This window comes from Coturnix japonica, chromosome 2 (genome assembly GCF_001577835.2).
Source record: "Coturnix japonica isolate 7356 chromosome 2, Coturnix japonica 2.1, whole genome shotgun sequence".
Lineage (NCBI taxonomy): Eukaryota > Metazoa > Chordata > Aves > Galliformes > Phasianidae > Coturnix > Coturnix japonica.
Window position 1 is genome coordinate 7919338 of NC_029517.1, and position 22154 is coordinate 7941491.

A 22154-nucleotide genomic window follows, 5' to 3' on the forward strand; every position below is an offset into this window, starting at 1 on the left:
AACAACTCAAACACAGAAAATCACTTCTGCTTCTGAAAATTCCCTCTCATATATAGTATTCAGAAAATTACATCAAAATGTTATCAAAAGCATAAACTCCCTTCTTTCACCACAGTTCTTTACTAAAAAATTCATAAGGTTCTATTTATTTTAATCAAACAAGCAGGGAAATATGTGAAGCAAATGTGGAATCCAATCTACCTAACCTATGTGCTGAACTTGTGCTTGAATATGAACATTAGAGATTCTTTCATCTAAATTGGAGATACTCTTTCTTGGAGCCATTGAGAAGACATCTGGTCATGCTCTAGACATCCCTGCTTGAAGAGGGAGTTGGACAGGATGCAGAAATTCCTTCTGACCTCAACCATCCTACGATTCTGTGAGGTTGAAGATGTCAGTGGGATGCTGCAGGCAGAATAGCAGAAGTCCCAAGAGAAAATCTCTCTGTTTAATTCTCTGTAGACCTCTGTAGCCACCCACTTTCTTCATCAACTACAAAGGCAATTTATGGACTCAAATTAGAAACACTGCTTCATCGAGTACCTGAAATGTACGTAAAATTAGGGGTTGCAGTAAATTATGTCTCCTAGATACCTTCAAATTCCCATGGTTCTTCTCTTGGACTATAGGGAGAAGTTTATTAGGACTTTATTAGGACTTCTCATGGAACATGAAATATGGATGTACACATATGAATAAAGTGGATGGAAATCTGATTCCAAGTTTCTGCTCTTTCCCTCGCTCTGACCTTCTGGAAAACAATCATTTTCTTACAAAACAACAGTGACTGAATTCAGGGCACCTTTTTGTTGTTGATTATGCTGAAATCAGACAGTCAGTGCAACAAACATGACTGCATAAAACATGCTCCTCTAATTACATTTACAAAGTGCTTGTAACTTTTAGAAAGATGACAGAATCAAAAAGTGCCATATGGGCCATCCTCCTGCTGCAAATGTGAGGAAAAAGAACGTGAAAAAGGAAAAAAGCACAGAACATTGGTATGGCTGTCCTTTGGGGCTTCCTGAGTCCTCCCTACTCTGCACTGCCTAGGGTACGAACTGCCTTATACTACCATCAGCAGTGCACAGAAATTGCCCTTACTGTACAGAAAACCGACAGAAACCAAGACTCTCAAAGACTGATTTAAGTTCACCTGAGGAGACTGCCCCACAGCCACATGGGTTTGGCAGATTCCTGGTTTCTCCAGACCTCAAGTTCTGCAAGTGATCAGCTAACAACAAGCAGCTGGTCCTCTAAGAAAAATATACTTGTGGCTGGCCACAAACTTCAACAGACTCAAGGCTTGGGTGGTTTGGACATTTCTAGCAAATTAAATGAACTTTACGGTAGCATTTCTGATCAACAGGACCAGTGAGAAAGAAAGGGACTATGTGGAGTCACTTAGCAGTTGCTGGTTTATTTATTCTAAGTTATTTCAATTCAAGATTTATTCTGTTTATAAATCAAAATAAAATATTTCCTGCTGCCACTTTACACAGTAATCTATTGTTTCATTTTCTCTTGGGAGGCCTTGGCACCTATGAACAATAAAGGCTGAGGAGCCCTAACTCCTCTAACTGCTACATTGCATGCACTGTGGAGCTGAAAAACACATTTATAGAGATATAAGTGCATTTACCCTGCAAAGCAGATGGCATTTGCTATTCTTGCTGGGCCCCTTGCTAATATTTCTTGTTGCTTTTTCAAGCATTGAGATATCTTTCATAAAAAATATCTTTAAAAATTCAGAAGATGAGAGGAATCTAGCAGCAGGAAATAGGAAGAACTGGGAAAATTCTTGCACTGAATGATCTGTAAGTTGCAAAGTGGGACTCTTTACTCCCCTCAACTTGTAGCTACAGGGCAGATGGAGGAAGAGCTCATCTCTGGTGAGTCTTCCTATGGCTGAAGTTCATCAAGTCACAGCCTCTCCAGAGGCGCAGAGATTCAGGCAAATAAGGTATTAAGGACACATGCACTTACTTTTGAGCAAAACATAAATTGGGTCAGATCTCTGGTTTCAGCGTGACCCACAGTGACACAAAACAGGAGTAATTATGATCAAGTCCAATCATCTGCCCTAGTGCTGCAACTGTGTGATGCTGATCTTCCCATGTAAACCTAGCCTGGTTTTGCCTTCATCAAATCATGAATTTATGGTTTAACTACCTCCCTTAAGTAAACAACCCCGTGCTTGCCTGACCCTCCTATTAGGCTTGCCCTGATATCCAAGCTAAATGCATCCTTTTGACTCTAACTCACTTCTTCCTAACTGTATCACCTGCATCCATTAGGAATGACTTTTCTCTATCCCATCTTTCAAAGCACAATACACAGACTTCTCTGGCTCATTGACTTTTGTTTGTTCAGTTCAGACTAAACAAATTCACTACTTTGATTCTCTCTTTGTGGTCTGTACTCTCAAGACACTACAGAGTTTCTTTTACCCTTCCTTGAACCCTTACCACCTAAGATATAACATATGCTCTTAGTTAGCTAACATATGTATGAGTTTGCTCAGGGTTAAACTAGATTGATTGTATCATGGACACTGAACACCAAAACAGTGATCTTGTGCAATCATCTGATTCTATTTAAAAGTTTATTCATAGACTTTTTTTTCATATAGCTTTATAGCAATTTAGAAGAAATTCTCATATCCAGAATAAGAAAAGAATTTGATCAAGTAATTGGAATGGATTGGAAATATCAAATGCATTTTGCTATATATATAGGAAATTTTGCTTTTACTTCCATACAGATATGGAGCACTATCACAGGAACTTGAATTTACTTTGAGGCTGGACAACTGGAGTACTTTTTCTCAAGCATTTTATTTAACTCTGAAAGGAAAATCAAGTGAATTTCACTCCAGTTAGGCAAAAATGGGACAATAGGAATGGTGACATATGATTTTCTGCCATGGTAGCACCCTCTCCAAATTGCAATTGTCCATCAGTGTTTAACTTAATATTTAATTAACTCTTTTTTGCAGGGACAGGGAATAAGTGTTTACTCAGGATGACATTCTGAGATAAAGAGTCTGGTTTTCAAACCTGTCCTGCTTTTGCTCAGTTTTATAGCTGACTTGACCAAGGCTGAAGGAGGTCAGTAATGTGGCTGGTGTCAAATTAGCTCTATGGGTTTTGCCTGCCCTCATTCCATTCTCCATTAGGTGAGATGACTTAAAAGAACTCAAAGAAGGTCTATAAAGATAGATAGAACTTTCAAATATAAATCCAGAAAAAGAGAAAGAAATGAAACAAATATGACCCCAAAGTATCACATAATGGAGACAAGCTTCCTTCTTAGAAATCCCACAGGTCAGTCTTCAGAGTTGCACAGAGGTGCATAAATAAGTCAACAGGGAAGTGTCGAAAAGCATGGCAACGGTACCAAATGGAGAGCGTCCTTACTTGAGATCAGTCCTACTAACAAATAGCAGAAATCAAATACAGAAAGTGAAATAACACAAAATAACATGATCTTTGCCATCACCTAACAACTTCTCAGTCAATTTCAATGCACTCTACAAAGACAGCAAATACTTAAAGACTAAGGGACAAAACCCAGGGATTACTCCACAGCTCTCCCAACAAGACACTTAGAAGTGAGAGAAAGACAGAATCAAGCAGCAAGTCCCGATCACTGGCCTCTGTTTATGGGCTGATATAGATGTTCCATGCACATAGGTGGATTTTCATGTGTCCATCTTCTACACTGACACTAATCACAAACTAGGTTTGGAAGTAACCCAAGTTTTCCAAAGCGGCCTTCATTAATAGAATATATTTGTATCCTTTCAAACATAAAAGAGATCCAGCTTAGAGGGAAGAAAACCTGATAAGGATAACAAAATTAAGGTCCTTTTTCCATGAAAAAGAAATTGTTCCATACTACTATGTAATATTCTGCTGCATTCTCAACTCTGATACCTCTGCACAATAACAACACACAAGAAAAAGAAACAACCTGATCAGAAATTTAGCATTTTCTTCAGCTGTTCACACGGCGTTAAACGTAAATTAATAGCACAAAAGGACAAAGCAAGACTTATCTTTTTAGAAGCAAGCACACAAACAATGTGTATGCCAAAGATAAAAGAATATTCCCCAGAGAGAAAAATAAACAATATAATGAGAAAGAAATGGAAATAAAAATCCCTTTATTTTAATTATACAAAGCTAAGATTACCAAGGAGGCTCAGGAATATTTCTACTTGTGAAAAGGCAATCTCCATTTGTGTATAAGTTAACCCCCACCAAAAGCTTAGCAGTCACCTCACATTCTGATGACATTTCACATGCCTAGAAGAAAAACTGCCTTACCAAGATCATGTGGCCGGTGGAGATGTCCATGTTGGATTGCACCGGCTCCTCACACCAGGACGATGTGCTGCTGCGAGCCGAGGGGCTGGGAATGGGCCCATCGCTGAACTGAGAGGAAACACTATTGATACGAGAAGCATGCAGGGGCTCTGGGCGATCAGATGTCCTCACGGCCATGCGCTGACGGCATAGCTCCTGTGGAGAGAGAAGGAAGAAACAACCTATGGTTAAGGAATAATAACAGGAGACATATGATTTACGATATGTTTCTAGGCTGGAAGTGTTTTTTAGTGGTTTTTTGGGGGGGGAGAGGGGGAGGTGGGAGGGAGGCTGTCTGTATCTACAAAGTTTAAATATTCAATGAAATTACTACATGATGTCTACCCAAACCTTTGGAAAGTTTAATTATGCTACGTACCCATCACCTTTCAGATAACTGAGAATAATTCTCTGGAGCTTGACTTTTCCAAAGATCTCCCCTTTTCCGTAACACTGCCCTGCCTTCAACACAGCCACTTTTGAACTGTGTAACCTACTGAAGTTAATGGGGTTGCACAGGAGTAATTGAGAGCGCTACTTGGCCCTGAATATGCAAACTCAGCAAGCTCAAGGCAACTGAATTGATGTGTCCTCCACCATAAATTCTAGTTGATAGATGCATCATTTCTCTTCATTAAAACAGCAAACTCACAATGCCTCCTCCCTGATGTGGGGCAGAGAGGATGAAGACTGACATTAATGAAGAACAAAAACAGAAATCTGTCACTGTATCATTTAGGCAGCTTTGGCAAAGAAAGAAAATTTGAGCTACTGCACACCCTAATGCAAGCCATGTAAAAACACCAAAATAGACTGCACTAAGAATAAGTATTTTCACTCACATCTGTGCATAGAATTCACATTAAAATACAGAATGGTGATTAGGTAACAGAACATTCTGTTGGTAAAAGCAACTCTTTTCAATACAAAAGTCTGACTTAAATGGGATAAACAGACCCGCACTTATACTGTGATTGTAATAATATTCTTAGAATCACTTATCTGTAGTAAAATCTCAGAGAGTATAATAAAATTATCATTTTTTAGCATATGTCTATTGTCCATGAGAGACATTTGGCTGCCTGTGTTGCACAGCAAGACTGGTTAGTCCATGGGATCTGGGCATATTGCAGGCGCAGTGTGGCTGCACATTCGTCGTGGATTACTCATTCTGCACAGATGAGCCCTAAGAGCACAGTTTTTTGCCTCAAGCTAACAAAATAATACAGTCTGAAGAATTCATACTGTTGAAATGCTGTGGCTTCTGTTTTCTCATTCACTGATAATATAGTTACAGCCCAAGTGCCATCAGTAGGTTGATGTGAAGAACTCCATATATCAAGCACAATACAATCTTTTTCACACAAGAGTTAGAAATAGAACTTTAGGAGAAAGGTTTTTATTTGACCTCACAAACTTTCAGGTATTGAAGAGGGATCCTAATCCATGCAGTAGCAAGCGTGCAAACAGACAAAACCACTGACACCATTGTAAGGAGGCTCCTCTTGTTTCAACGTGGCAATGATTAAAGACCCCTCCACACATTTTCCATTTGCCTGTCTTCTACCAAAGCTTCCACTTGCCTTGTCATTAGAGGTGCTTAGTATCTACAAAACAGATTTTTTCCCTTGCTTCCACTAGAACATCTTCTGTCACTTGTTACCTCTACTGACTTCTTACCAGCTTCAACAGACCAAATATATATATATATATATAAATCTCAAAAAATAATTTGAAATCGAGTCACATTTATTAATGTTAAATAAGTAAGTCAGTCAAACTACAAGTGTATAAAAATACAGACTTTTTTTTTTTTAAATATAAAAAATACCACTTTTTCTGAATGTTCACACGTTATCAGAAAAGACAACAATAGTCCAAAATGGCCTTTGTTAACCTCCAAATGACCTTACAGCAGGGCAATTTCAAATCCTGCCTTTAACAGATTTTGGGAGAAGTGTAATAGTGCAGAAACTTTTTAGACAGAAAAATACATCTGCAAAAAAACAGAAAGCTCTTCAAATTGATACTAGCTATTCTCAGAGGGAGTGGCTGACTGAACTAGGCAAAACTATAACAAGTAAAGGTAAAAAAAATACATAGTCTATCACAGAACTGCTAAGATGTGTCTTCTGGCTAGCATGCCATGTGGCATAGATATGAATTTGTTTTATTCAGCTAGACATCCTGCCACTTGATTCACTCCAACTCTCTACTAACAATAGCATTTGTACTCAAACAGGATCTTTGTTTTTAAGTTGATCTGTTCCTGCTGCTCATATCCTGCCCGAAGTCATAATCCTCTGCTTTTACAAGTGGTTACTGTGGAAAGGATTACAGATCTCTGCTAACAAAAAAGAATCAAGAACAAATGAACTCTACAAAATTAATGTAACATTTTTATGCAAATGCTAATGATAAAAGAAATAATATTATAGCCAACTGGTGCTAGATTAGATTAGCTTCCAAGTAAAAATAATGTCTTAGACAAATAATTTAATATGCTACTGAGAATCTTTGTTTTCCAGCCAGATTTTAACATGTTAACAGTCCTCACAAAGGAAGGAAAGGTTGAGAAACACAACGAATACAAATAAGGTTCTTTTTAAAGAGTAACTTTATCCCAAATATCAACATGTTTCTTTCCTGACATATATACAACCAGAACAATTATTCCCAGAACTGCTATAACTGTCAAATACCTTAAACAAAGCGAGCATGTCACTGTACGCAGCCAGAAAAAATGTTTAATGTAAACAGGAAGGTCGAATCAGAGTCACACAAAATCACCACTGAGTTTCTTGATTGGTGTTTTAAATCTTCAAGACAATGGGTTGTTCCCTGCCTGTAAACAGATTTTTTTGTTGTTGTTGCTTTAATGTATCTCCAGATTGGTCCAATGGCCTTGGGCAGCCCTTCCTCCCCAACTCCCAGCAGCCCAGTCTGAGCAACCTGCCATTCCCCACCTGCCTCGCATGTCTGCAACTTCTTCCAAGACACCCTCTGTTAAACCTGACCATTCTGACACCCTTTAGCATAGCTCCATCTGCAGCCTAGACTTTCTCTGCATATAGTTCGGGTGCCATTATTCATTTAAAGCATCAGCTATACCTAAAAAACAATCATAAAGCATAAAGTGAAATAAGAAGAAGCGACCTTCTTCAGCGTTCAGGCTTCATCTACATTGCCATCTACAAAAACTTCAACACAGAGTGCTTTTGGAGGGTGCAAATAGGTTACTTCAGGACACTGGGACTAGGGAGGTGCAGCTCAAAGTAGGTACATATCTAAATGTGGGACTTAGGCTTGCATCACACTCAAGGTGGGCTGCTCTGACCCTATGAAAGGCATGGAGAGTACAGGGTGTTCCACACTTGGTGCTTGAAGGGAAATCCCACTGCTGGGCACTTATGGAGGTGTCATCACATCACAAGTACACAAAGCCCTCGGAGGTTAAAACCCTCCTTTATAGGATACTTGCCAGCTGTGCACCTCACTGCACACTCAGGTATTCTCCTCCCAGTTCTCCAAAGCATTTAGCAAACCACCACCTACCAAACCATAATTAGAGTTAGAACTTGGCTAAAACGTCAAAGCCTCAAACAGTAGGAATGAAACGAACAGCTGTATTTCTGTATCGTCTCAGCACATGCACTGTTAAAAATATTTTCTAAGAATGAATTCAGTTTACTGCTGCACTTCTATATTTAGCAGAGTGGCTGGGGCTATTTCTGCCATACTGCGACTCAGTAACGTCTAGCCTTTGTTTGTGTATAGTTTGGGTGCCATTCTTCATTTAAAAACATCATTTACACCTAAAAAAGCAATCATAATGCATACAGTGAAATATGAAGAAATGATCCTCCTGACCCTTCGGGCTATGATCTAATGGATGGGTTGGACATAAACATTTATTTAAAAGGTAATTTGAAGTTTATGACATTATTTCCCATCACATGGGAATTGCTATCATACTGAGGCACTTACTCTGTTTTTTATTTCCCAACATTTATTATCAAACTTATGTGGCGGTCACATGCAATATATAATGGAAAAGTAATATCACTGCATGACAAAAACTGCCATAACCAAGATAAATATTCTGTAAATAACGTCCAGTTAAATGAGTTCAAAGTACAGCACAATGATCATCTGTAGAGAGCTTTTTATTTGAGACATAATTGATAACCTTAAACAAACCATAAACACTACACTCAGAAAAAAGAAGGCTCTCTTCCAATGAGGTTTTAAAGTGTTTCTAACGCTTGGTTGTCCTCACAGATACAAAGAAGCACAGCTGAGGTACAACAAATGGATAGAGAGCCAGTCATACCACACTGCTTTGTTAGAAGGGGTCTCTGAACCTGAAGGAATTAATATGAGGTCTTCTTAACCAAGGAGACATTGAGCCTCTTTGGAAGCAAACCCCACAGATAGCTCTCCATGTGTTTTACTGAAATATTTGTTTCAGAGAGAAACTGATGTATACACTCCGGGGTGGGGGTAGGATGACAGAAGAGCATGATACTAAAACATGTCTGAGTAATGGTCAGTATTAAATTTTTCCCCTCGTATTCAGAGCTTTAGGTTCTGCCAGAACCATCAGCTCCAAGGAAGGAGTCCCCAGCATCCCAGTAAGGGTACAGCCAACACACACCTCAGTGTTATATTCATTTCTCTTACATCACACACACATTATATTATAATGTGCTTATAATTATTATAATTTTTCCTTCCTATATAATGATGAAAATAATATTTATTTATATATTTTTTCAACTGTGTCCCAGACTTGAATAGGGAAAGAAAGGAAATAAGCTTGACATTTCCACTCTTTCCAAAATCTTCTGCTTGACAAGTCCACACAGAAATCACCTGAGCCAGACCAGAAACAAATGTGACACAATTAACTTCAGAATTAAAAACAACATAAGAAAGAATAAACAACTCCAACAGCACAATTACTGAGAAAATGCAGAGACATCAGACAAAGAAACAGAATGTTTATTAACAATAACTGGTAGATGGGCCTATACAAAGCCTTTTCAACCTGACCTGTCAAATATTCTAGCAGAAACAAGTAACAAACGTACAGAAACCCTGTACTCATTTTATATGCAAAACAAAACTGTTTCATTTTAAATTAAAAATGCTGTATAAATTGTATGATTATCCTAAGCTCTATTTTGTAAAAGAATACATAATGAAAATTAAGAATATACATAGAATCATAGAATGGCTTGGTTTGGGGGGGACCTTAAAGACAATCTAGTTCCAACATCACCTTTTATAAGCTGAGTGTGAGAAATAAAGATCTTTAAAAATGATTTTCTTAGTTTTAATACACGTGAATATTAGCCTCTCTTTCCCTTAAATTAAGGAGGCATTATTCACAGGATGAGCAGCAGCCTGCGCTTACAGCGTGGATTTAACCATTTTGCAAAGGTTGCATTCATAATGCAGTGAGATTTAAAAGATGAAAAAAATAAAGTAAGCTCTTTTTTTAAAAAAACAAATGAATGCAGGACTACAAACATCATTATTCTCTAACTAAATTTGCTCAGTGTTACTACAGAGTGAAGCTAAAGTCATTTGGCTGCCTTTGTTTTGCTTTTGCATACTTAATACGCTTGCAGGTGTTATAAATTCAACTTTAACTTATTTACAGTGTTTGTAGCTTTGGGGATAATTACAGCTTTATTACCATTTATTTTTGAGTAATTGAAACATACTTTCAAGCCTTAGTTTCATTTTAGCATCCTTTTTGTCCAGGAGTAAAGGAGCTTGTTATACACGTGGAATATTAACACACACATTTTCTACCACAGCCAGAAAAGGCAACTATTGAAATCAGCCTGCCTTTGAGAAAGGAACAGAGAGAACACTGGAAAAATGTCTGTAAGTAATATTTAGAAAGATCCCATTTCTGACACGGTACCAAATGCATCATTACACAGCCACACTGTTCATTTCGTATTTCTCTAGACCTTGCTGAGGAGGTGTGCGTGGGGACCATTAGAACAGAATATGCACACATTTAATTGTTTTATAACTGTGCCCTGCAACATTCAGTTGAGAGTGACAGTTGTTGTGACTACCTGCACACTCACACCATACCACCATCTGTATACTTGCATCCTGTAGGGGATTTAATTTCTTTTAAGTGACCTAAACGGCAGGGCTGCTGATTCTGAGTCAAACACCCATTTTCCTAACAAGACTCCAGTTTTGATTAGGGATTCAACATTAAAAATTTCAACTTTTTTTTAGCATTCCAATTATTCCCTCGTGGGGATTCACATAATTATGACTCCCCTTTTTTTGCATTCGCAAAGAAAGAAGGGACCAGAGGTTATTCTCTGACGGAAAATGGCTTTTTCTTCGTTTGAATTTATTTGTTTTATAGCCTCTCCTTAAATTCAAGCATTTTCACTGTCCTATCCTAAAATCAAACAAACAGAAAGCCACATTGGATCATGATCACCCACGCAGCTCTAGAAATCTAGCAGGAATGAATACATACCAAATCAAACACACCAATTACCCAGCACTGTTCAAGGAAATATCCTTAAACTCCTCCAGTGACTCCCATCAACACAGTGGACACCTAAACAGCTTAGACGTTCATAAAGGGACAGGCCTTCTGCTCACCAAGGGCATGGCAGTATAAGTTGGGTAATACAGCCCTGAAATAAAGGGAGGGCTTCCTCTGCTACCCACTCCAGGAAAGCACAGGCTTCTTTGCAGACCATGCTGCTTCCCAGGGATCAGGGTAATTTGAAGACCATGCTTAGGTTTACATTGCTGGCGATTTTTGTCCCACACAAAAACACAAGAGACCACTCTGTGCAAGTAAGACAGCTTATATCTTATTTCTGAAATAAATTGCACTCTACAACCCTCATTGCGCTCTACAACTTCCTGAAGGGAAGGATGAGGAGGAGCTTGGTCTCCTCTGCCAGGCAACAAACAGGACCCAAGGAAATGGCCACAAGTTGTATCAGATGAGGTTTAGACTGGACATGCGAAGGAACTTTTTTTCTCAGAGAGTGGTCAGGCACTGGAATAGCCTGTCCAGGGAGGTGGTGGAGTCGCCATCACTGGCAGTGTTCAAGAAGCATCTGGATAGGGAGATAGGAGATATGGTTTAGGGGTTTTCTGTAGGTATGGTAAAGGGAGGACGGTTGGACTAAACGATCTTATAGGTCCTTTCCAACCTTGTGATTCTATGATTCTATGAAGGACGTAACAGAATCCGAGTTCAGCCCTCAGCGCTACTAAGAAACTGAGATATAGCACCCAGTTACAAGCACGTAGTCCCATATCCACAGCAATCTACACAACTGGCTCTACAGCTATACCCTTTATGTGTAAATCAAACTTCACCTTTTCTATAAATTGTCCATTTTAACCAACTCCAGCACAGGCTGATGCTGGTGCAGTTGCAGATTGCTATGAATCTGAAGATCAAACACAGCACTAGCAGAGGGACAGCCACACAGCGTGCCTTACAAATGAACAGTAGTAATGACTGCATTAACCTGCAAGGCCATGCAGAGCCACGTACAAATTTCTCATGCTTTGACTTTTCCTCACACACCCCAAGCTGGACCAGCTTCCAGCAGACACCAAAGCTCTGAAGAGAACTGCCACAAATGTTTCCTCTTCCACTCCCAGCATTTATAGCTGCCTGGGGCCCAAAGCAGGCAAAACTGCAGTCCCAAGCCAGCTGTAGTTTCTCAGGAAAAATACACATTAAAGCTGTGAAGTCCACTATTTTATTGCCCTGCAGGACTGAAAATGGGAGATCATTTCTGGTAGAAATGAGACTCTCCAGCTTGTCAGCAGAACTCAGCATCCTCTTCTAGCTCAGAAATAAACAGCCACAACCTTATGCCTAAAAATGTTGTTTTCTCCCATTCTGGAGATTATTATTGCTTCTTCTAAAGTGTGCATAACCTCATTCATGTAACAGAGTCACTAAAACCAAGCAGAGAAATACAAAAAGAAGTCCTAAAAACTTGTAAAAACCCTCCAGTCCTTTCTTTGAGGAAGGTGGCTGTGCACATCAGACGTGATGCTGGGAGAAGGAAGTATTTATCAAGAATGGCCATCAGCGACATTTTTTTTCCATAACATCATCTGTCATGACAGATGAATGTGCCAGTCATTACCTGTTCCTGCCTTAAAACTGAAGTCACTGCTTTTTACCCTTTCCCCGCTGAAAATAAAAGAGAATTCACTGTTCAGCTCTGCTTGGAACAGCAAATGCAAGTTTTGCCAATGAGCAAACAGTGGTGAAAAAAAAAAGGAATTTATAAAGCATGGCAGTCTTAAGTAAGTCAGGGCAGGTTATCAGGAGCTCAATATGAAGTAGTACAGTGAAATCCTCCTAAACTCTGAACAAAATATTATGTGTGAGTTCTATCGTATCTCTGAGCACAGATATTCTCTCTATCACACACTGAAAAAGCCTTCAAAGATTAAAAGTGTTGGTCAATATTTCTACATATCCACTTCATTACCATTACAGGAGATACTGGAAAAAGTGAGAGGGATTTTGTACTTGGAGCTCAGTATTGATGTGCAGAGGTACAGAGGGACCTCACATGTAGAGTAAACAACCACAGCAGCAAAGATTTTAGCCTGTATTTAATATTGCTGGATGTCTTTGCCTGGTGCTATCCAGAAGTGAGAATAAGAGTTACACTTTTACTTCAGCTCCTCATCTTACATGCTTTCTACTTTTCTACACAGAAACAGCCACTTGTTACTGTTTCAGAAGTAATAACCTGTATTTTCCATCTCTCTTCGTACTCATTTTCCCTGCCATTAATCATTCTTGTCACCTTTTCTGCACTCCCTCTATTCTGAGATGGAGTGACCAGCATCCGCTCAAGCCTCAGTCATTGATTTTTTTTTCTTAATTAACTTCTAAGATCCTCAAACAAGCAAACAAAATTATTAGTCAGCATTGCCTGGAGAGCCATTGCATTGAGCCAGACCTTCAAAACCAAGTTCAAATTTGGATCAGATTGGTAGGCAAGCCTCCTGCATACTTTAACCTCACATTCAAGAGCTTTCCAGTGAGGTTAATTAGGAATTGCAGCTCTTTATTTCACTTAGGGGAGTGACACCATGGGGACTTTACACACTCCCATTCCCATTTTGTTATGTACAGCGTTTCTCCAGAGCACAGGAGAGATGCTGTATGACATAATTGCACTATACAGTGTGAATTTACATACGTAGATCATTCTTTCACCTAAATCTACATTCAGCTCCATGACATTGCTCCTCCCGCTATGACCCACTGCAGTGAAACCTATCCCAGTAAATCACCCCATTTCAACCCACAGGAAGTATTTGTCCTCCATAGAATTAAGTCTAAGTGAGAAGATGGAAAAAGGCAAAACCTTTGGTGGCTCACACTGTCAGAAGAGCAGCGGTGTACTGAATTTTTCCTTCCCATCTTTCTCTCACTCTTTTATTCATAGTTAGTGAGAAAGATCAGTAGTTCTCTGACATCTGCATATATTCTCACCTATACATTTTTGAAGATTAGTGGGAAGTCCACGCCATCACTAGTAGAAAGTAGGAAAGGTTGGTAGTTATGGCCCTACTGCTGCTCTCTTAAAACCATATATTTCAGCCTGAGCCAGGAATAGCCTTCCCACCTGCATGAAATGAATGAATATCCAAGTTAAATGGCATTCAACATGGGCAAGGGGAGTGATTCTAATCAGCCATGGCAAGCACGCAAACTCAATTCTGAAAGTGAGTTTTATCATGGAAATGCTGAGCTATCCACATACTGGAGGACAAGAGCAGCCACTTCTGAACACAGTGCTGCAAAGCAGCAGAAACCCTGTGTAGAAAGAAAAAGCAGGATTCATCAGGAAACCTGCACTGCGTTAACCAGAGAGGAAAAACAGAAAAACAAAACCTGCATGGAACACAAATAGCATTTTATCCATTTGAAATATTAAAAATTAAAACAAAAAACACAAACAATTTCCCTGATCAAAATGTCTGCTGGTTCAAAATGCAGCATCCCAAGCAAACATCAATAAAACATCACTGATGTGTCTTTTGCAAAAAAACCCCACAAAAGTCTAGAAATTGCCTGGGAAAGCTTAGAGCAAACCTAATGCATTTTCTCCTTTGGCCAAGCCACCTACGCTATATTTGATTTTCTCCAATTCAAAAGCTGTTGTCTCCCTTCCCCCCAGGACTGAAAGATTTCACTTCTGGGAGTGCTGTTTTACAGCCTCTCTCCTTCAGTCTCAGTTTGCTTATTTTATAAGCATGCGAGCAGTGAAAACAGACCTACATGCTGAAAGAGGGGAGTTCAAACTGCAATATGCATCACTGCAAGGTGATCCACGTTGCAGAGACATCCACTACTGCTATGAGGGTTTAGAAACTGTGATAGCAATAATTACAGTACAAAGAAGTCAGATGAGTCATCTCTGTCCCTTAAAATGAGAGGCATACTGGTCTCACACCTGGGGCACTGGGAAGATGGCAGCAGTCGTGTAGAAAGATTCCAGGAAGCCTCTGCTCTGCTCAGACTCCTCTCACAGTTTATATCACAGCAAAACCAGCAAAGTTATTGCAGCCCATCCAGAATGGTTGGCTTTGCAACACTCAGTTCCCTCCAAGAGCTTCACAGACAGGCTACAGGTAGAGGGGAAGCTAAGGAAGTAACACCTGCTTTTGTTTCTCTGTCCCATGAAACAGCCAAGTCCATACAGGTTTCACAGAATCAAAGAAGCATAGAATGGCTTGGGTTGGAAGGGACCTCGAGGATCATGAAGCTCCAACCCTGCTGCTGGGGCACGGCCACCAACCTCCATATCTAATACCAGACCAGGCTGCCCAGGGCCATATCCAGCCTGGCCTTGAACACCTCCAGGTAGGGAGCATCCACAATCTCTCTGGGCTTTATCAAGGAAAATCAGGTGGCAATGGCTGGCTTCACATCCTTCCTGAAGGCTGAGTACAAGCACACAGTGCAGAAAGGACAAAAGATTCTCACTTCCCTGAGTGAGAATGATGTGCATGATGAACACAGGCAGTAGGAAGAACACTTGTTCTGTGCCTTTCAGACTTCAAACCGTACACTGCAACCTGTTTCTGCTCCCAGGCAATGTGTCCTACAAGAACCGACAAACAACACCTACAGCGATTGCTTATGTACACAGAATGAATCTACTCTCTTACAGGGAACGTGACACTAATACAAGGCTTATTCTGCAAAATAAAAACCCTCCCAGCTAAAAACTTTCAAAAATACATAGATTTTTTTCCCCCTTTAGCACAGTACTTGGAGGGAATAATAGGAAAGGCTCAGAAAGCCAGATCTCAGTGTTAGCTGAGGAGTGTTAAGAGAATGTACAATAGAGAAATGTGTCAAACCTGAAACAGGATAGGAGAGTTACTCCAAAGTAAAAAAAAAAGAAAAAAAAAAGAAAAAAAAAAAAAGAAAAAAGAAAAAGAACATCTGAAAACAGAAAAAAGGGCAGAAGGGTGTAGGAAGGAAATATGGGCCTGAATTTCCTCTATATTACATCCGAAAAAACACTACTGAAGACACTGTAGTTATTCCAGAAAGAAATCAGAACACTTGAGATGATATATGGCTTGGAAGTGCAGATTAAATGCTCTCCAGCCCATTAAGCAGGGCTGTGCTTACCGCTACCTCCTCTCATGCCCAGGCACAGCATGGGATGGATTTACCAAAGGCAGAAGACCCATTGCACATGACTCCAGCTCCACTGGCACTGGGTTGACCTCAAGTGCAGCAGTAATGGCATTCCTCTCTGATCAGGCTGCCCATAAGACTCAGAAAGGTGCCCAGTAAGAGAATACAATTATTTTCTTCAGCTTTTGCTAACCATGAGATGAGTATCTTTTGGGAGAAGCCTGGGCAACCCAGCCTGATGTGGTGCCAGGGCCCTGCCAGCCATTTCATTTGCTAAGTGAGATAAGGCCCACACATCCAGGGTGCCTCCAAGCCTTCTTCTAAGAAAGGCCCCTGGGGTGGAGACTCTGAGTTTCCCAGTTATTAAAAATGCATCATCATCTCCATCTCACCTCTATTTTTCTTCTTAGCACTTTCTTTCATTCTTGCTTGCAGCAATTTTGTCCTTGCCCCAAAACACACCAAGCCCATTCTGTCCCCTTGGATAGGGAAAAATGAAGCAAGGGCATGAAGGGCAGAGCCTGACATGGCTTCACCAATGGAAGGTCATGGCTGACCAACCCGGTGACTTTCTATGATGGAATGACAGCACTGGTAGGTAAACAGAAGGCAACAGAGGTCATCTACCTGGACTTATGATGAGCCTTTGATATGGTGTTCCATCACATCCATATCTCAAAATTGGAGGGAGATGGATTTGAAGGATGCACTATTAGGAGGATAAGGAATTGGTTGGAAGGTCACAGGCAGAGGGTTGTGGTCAATGGCTCTATGTCCAGGTGGAAGCAGGTGATTAATGGTGTCCCTCAGTGGTCCCTCTTGGGTCTGTCATACTTTAACACCTTTACCAATGACACAGATGAAGGGACTGAACGTGCCCTCAGCACGTTTGCTGATGATACCAAACTGAGCGGTGAGGTTGATACAGCAGAAGGAAGGGATGCCATCCAGAGGGACCTTGATAAACTCTGAAGATGGGCCCATGTGAACTTAATGAGGTTCAACAAAGCAAAGTGCAAGGTTTTGCATTTGGGTTGAGGTAATCCCAGATATGTATTCAAACCAGGAGAACTCCCCACTAAGAAGGACTTTGGGGTCCTACTCGCTGAAAAACGTAACATGAGCCAGCAGTGTGTGTTTGCAGCCCAGAAGGCCAATGGTATCCCAGGTTCTATCATAGAGGGTGGCTAGAAGGGTGGGGGGTGATTGTCCCTCTCTACTCTGCCTCCATCTGCAGTCCAAGTCTAGAGCCCTCAACACAGGAAAGATGTGGAACTTTTAGAGAGGGTCCAGAGGAGGGCCACAGAGATGGTCAGGGGGTTGGAGCACCTCTCTTATGAAGACATGCAGAAGGAACTGAGCTTGTTTGGTCTGGAAAAGAGAAGACTGCGGGGAGACACTACTGTTGCCTTCCAGTATTTAAAAGGAGCTTATAAGCATGAGGGAAATAAACTTTTTACACAGTTAGACAGTGACAGGACAAGGGGAAATAATTTTAAACTAAAGGAAGGGAGATTGAGATTCGATTTCAGGGAGAAGTTTTTTACTGGGAGAGTAGTGAGATGCTGGCACAGCCGTCCCATCCCTGGAGGTGTTAAAGGCCAGGTTGCATGGGGTCCTGGACAATCTGATCTTGTACTTGATGTAGTGGTTGGCAACTCTGTGGCAGGGGAGGTTGAACTTGATCCTTACGGTTCCTTCCAACTCAAGCCATTCTATTCTATGTTTCTGTGACACCACCTTCTCTTGGCCCTATCTTGCAGCTTAGTGAAGGGTTACCCCCTTCAGATCTGACTCCACATGGCACCTGTTTTCCTTTCATGCAAAGGGAGGGCTTCCCTGGAGCTCCTCACTTCCAGGGGCTTAAGATCCATTTTAAAAGCTCCTAAGTTAGATCCACATCTACACAACACTTGTTTTACCTCATTCTGCTTTGGTCATCCACCATCCAACATCAACAAAATATTTAAGCATAAAGCAAGTCCTCTGCTAGCCACCCTTACACATTACTCAACTCTTTCTTCTCCACCTTTATTGCTATGCACTACATGGCATGAGTATTTGGAAGAGTGAAATAACTGTTACAGCGCTTTATCATCATAGAATCATAGAATGGTTTGGGTTGGAGGGGACCATCCAGTCCCAACCCCCCAGCCATGTCCAGGGTTCTCACCCACCATCTCAGGATGCCCAGGACCCCATCCAACCCAGCTTTGAGTACACCACAGTTTGAGCTGTGGATGAGGCATCCACAGCTCTCTGGGCAGCTGTGTCACTGCTACAACACCCCGAGCAAAACAGTTCTTCCTAACATCTAACCTAGATCTCCCTTCTTGTAGTTTATGTAACAACATTACATACAAAGTATTTGCAGGTTATTGTGGATCTATTTTAAGATAAAACTCTAATTAAAGAGAACTGCTCACGTAACACATGGCAGAGAGGCCTGAAAGGGAAAGAATAGCTCTTCCAATACGTACACCTCCCAGTGTATGTTTTATTGCAAACAATTAGTCCTGTTGCTTTATAGTCACACAAGACAACTTTTCTTTTTTCTTTTTTTTTTTTTTTTTCTCTTTTAATAAGGACACCAGAAAGGAAAAGATGAGAAGTGTGTTCTGTCCTTTGTATTCCCAAAAGAAAATACATTGAGCCTTATAGCAAAACTTGCACCTATCCAAAAGCCTTATTAAAGGTATTCCTTACTGACAAGTTTACTGAATACTCACGTATTGAATATTCCCCATCCTCAGTGATAGCTGAGGCTTAGTGAGAGCCCTTAGAGGCAATTTAAATAGATGTGAGCACTTCTGCAGGGCACTGAACAGCCCCAGTTTACCACCTTACTTTGCTCCTGGACCTGACGTTAACTTGAATATTACTAAAAGCTTGACAAATAAGGTCAGCAAACTTCGCTTTTTTTCTTAATTTCATTTAATTCACAAAACTCAATTTTCTAAGGAGTTGATGTATAGTATTAATACTGTGTTAACCTCTAATACTACAATAGCATGTTTGCTTATGGAATCAGTCCAGATTTTAAAAGACAAAGCCATATTAGATGAAATGAATTCTCCGTATTTAAATACACAAAGTGGGCATGATGGCTACTCAGAGTGTGGGTTCTTTCAGTGGGAGCCTTTAAAACTACTTGTAGCAGCAAAACCCCTGTTGTAAATGCTTTTCTCTCTCCAAAACTACCAGCAGGATCAAATCTTTCAAAGCACTGAGAAGTTTTAGTGGTTTTGAATCCAGAAGGATCGTGTAATTAATAAGACTGAAATTGACAAAGGAGTATATAATTTATATATAACGTAATACAAGTAACAATACCGAATTTAACATATAATTCACAATTATAAGCCTGCCAAGTCACGTTACTGGAACAAGCTTTAAACCAGCGGATGATGTAACCCAGCTGCACTGACGGTGCACAGCTCGCGTAACCTTGAATATCTCAGGCAGCTGCAGAAGGACCTCACTGTAAACTGCCTGGTCTTTGCCCCCTCACTTTCTAAAGGAAATTCTTTTGGCTGAGGCCAAGGAGAATTAAAAAGCACATTATAGACATAAAATATTAAAAAACAGCTCTCCGAAGCCAGCTTCAGTGCATTTTAACTTCTGCCTTTAAGTTCCATTATGGACAATGTTTTACAGAGCGTTACCAACGATGCAGAAGACGATGCTTACAGTAAAGTTCTGCAACTGGAAGTAGAAAATACGCTGATTTACCATCTTGCCCAACCCAGCGTCCTGCACACAGGGGTCAGAAGGCAGAGTTCAGCCAGACTCACCAATACATCACCCAGAATCCAACAGAGCATTCCTAAATAGCTGTAGTCACTAATAGGCACTCATTACATTAATAGATTGCTTGCTAATGGGCGCAGTGATGAGGGAGCTGCCCGCTCTGCAGTCCCACTCGCAGCCCATCCCCGCATCCCTGTGCCCCATTCTCTCCGGGTGATGCTCCAAAGCCTTCAAAGGGCACGAGGAAAAATCTGCTCGGTGTGGTGAAAGAAATCAAAGAGGCAATGCTGAAAATTCCTAAAACGCTTCTGCCCTAATCTTCTGGAGCAGAGAGGGGGCTCGCAGAATACTAAACTTGCTTTTCAAAGGAGATCAAAGCAACTCGAGCAACAACTGCAAACATGAACGGAGGTGTGCGCATGGGCGCGGGGAAGGCAGAGAGCCTCTCTTCAGCCGCCCACGAAGGCTCCCCCTAACTTATCTACCCATTACACATGTGGTTTGAAAGGAAAGGAGACGCGTTTAAAAGGTAACACACGAACGCTCTGCCTTTGTACGGGCTGCGTTTCATGCACACGCAGCGTTTTACGAGATACACTGCTGCCATTAATTCTGAAAAGCTCCTTAGCCACAGTCTCATTAAACCAGCCTATAATTTTGCGTTTGTTTAGCGATTCAAAGATAAATGAAGTTGCGGCTGGGTATCTCCCCTTCCCGGTGTTACCCTGCAGTTGGGGTTAGCCTCGCAGACCGTATTTAACACTTTGGTAGCCAGATGCTTGCTTAGGAAATCCCCCTCAGAACAGATTCACAGCTCAGCCACATCCAGCAGATATATTTGCCTGCTTCAGCCTGCCCGTGCCCCTTATATCTCCATCAGAGCCCCCCGTATGAGCTGCACTTGCACAGCAGTGCTGATGTGCGGTGTCCCAGCAGCACTGGGGTTGGCTCCCAGCTCTGGCACTCAGCACTGAGAAGCCCCAGCAGCCAACCTGCAGTTTCCCTGACGCTACAATTTGTGTTTTCTCCTTCCCAATCTGCTATTCCGCTGTGCAAACTAGAACCCAAAATAAATAAATAAAATCGAAAGGGAAACAGCTGTGGGAAAAAACTCTTCTAAGTTCACAGGGTGAGGAAGGAATGAGTAAAACCCCAAGTGAACTCTCCTGGCTGAACTGGGTTAGGATGAAAAATGCTGCTGCTAAATCTTGAAAATTTAGGTCAGTCTTGTTTATGTGGAGATATAAAGCACTGACATTTGGAGAAGCATGTGAACTAGACGCAGTATTTCAGCGTTCCCTCTGAATCACAGTGGGCCACGGGGCCCTTTCATACCGACCAATTTCCCCTCCTTCAAATTAAAACAAATAAATCTGAATTGTCACTTAGGCTGCAACTGGCAACACATTGGAGTATCGTGCTTTAAAGTCTAGTGGCAGCAGCTGCTGAAATATTTCATACTTTTAAAATGGACTGAGTTAACCAAGTAGATACTTGGGAAGCATTTAACTGATGCAGAAGAGAACAAAGTAGGTACAATTTCCAAAGCTATCTGCTTTTTTGTTTCTTCCCTGTGTGAATACGGGTCACGTTATAGCCCTATGAAAACCAGAGAAGACAGGAAAAGGATAATTGATGCTTTTTTGAGACCTAATTGATGTTATCCAAAACACGCATCACACCAGATACCCCCTCCCTTTAACACAGCTCAACATATGGCAATTCTGACTATGCAAACAGGGCTCAGTCCTATTTCTCCTCAAATCCGTGTGAATAACTTATTATACACAAAACGAGGCCCGGCAATTCATTTTGCTAAAAAGCTACTTAGCAGCAGCAAAACTGCTCAAGTATTTTGCCTATACTTGGGCCTCCTACGGCTGCCACTGAAACCAATGGCAAAATTCCCATCTCCTTCCATGGGAGGGGAGCCAAGCCCTTAGAAACCTTTGTATTTAAGGAAAAACAGTTTTCCTCCCACTCATGACTACAGTTCTCCTGAAAAACCAATGGAAATGCTGAAGAAGTCAGGTGGTTCGTATTGGGCCCAAAGATCAAGAACAAAGAATATGAAGGCAGTTCTGCTATTGGAAAACTGAGCAGCATCCTCAAAGCACTGCCTGGCTTCTCTGCCTGCTTGTTTGTTTGTTTACTGTTATTATTTTTAACAGAAAATGACACTTCTAGATCCGACTAGGGAGATTTTAAAACATATATAAATCCTGGAATAAGAAATGAAGCGCACATTTCATTTAGTGTCTGGATTACAGCTCCTTATTAAACAAACCAGAGCTCATTATAAAATCAATATCAACTTAACCACT

General features: G+C 40.9%; 1 protein-coding gene across 5 annotated transcripts in view; it reads right to left on the bottom strand.

The window, feature by feature from the left end:
• PTPRN2 (protein tyrosine phosphatase receptor type N2) overlaps positions 1-22154 on the bottom strand; it is a 621717-nt gene that overhangs the window by 78321 nt on the left and 521242 nt on the right. For all 5 annotated transcript variants that reach the window (XM_032442979.1, XM_032442981.1, XM_032442980.1 and 2 more), the window contains exon 14: positions 4335-4529. In XM_032442979.1, the coding sequence (XP_032298870.1) occupies positions 4335-4529 (195 nt within the window). The remainder of the gene's footprint in view (positions 1-4334; positions 4530-22154) is intronic.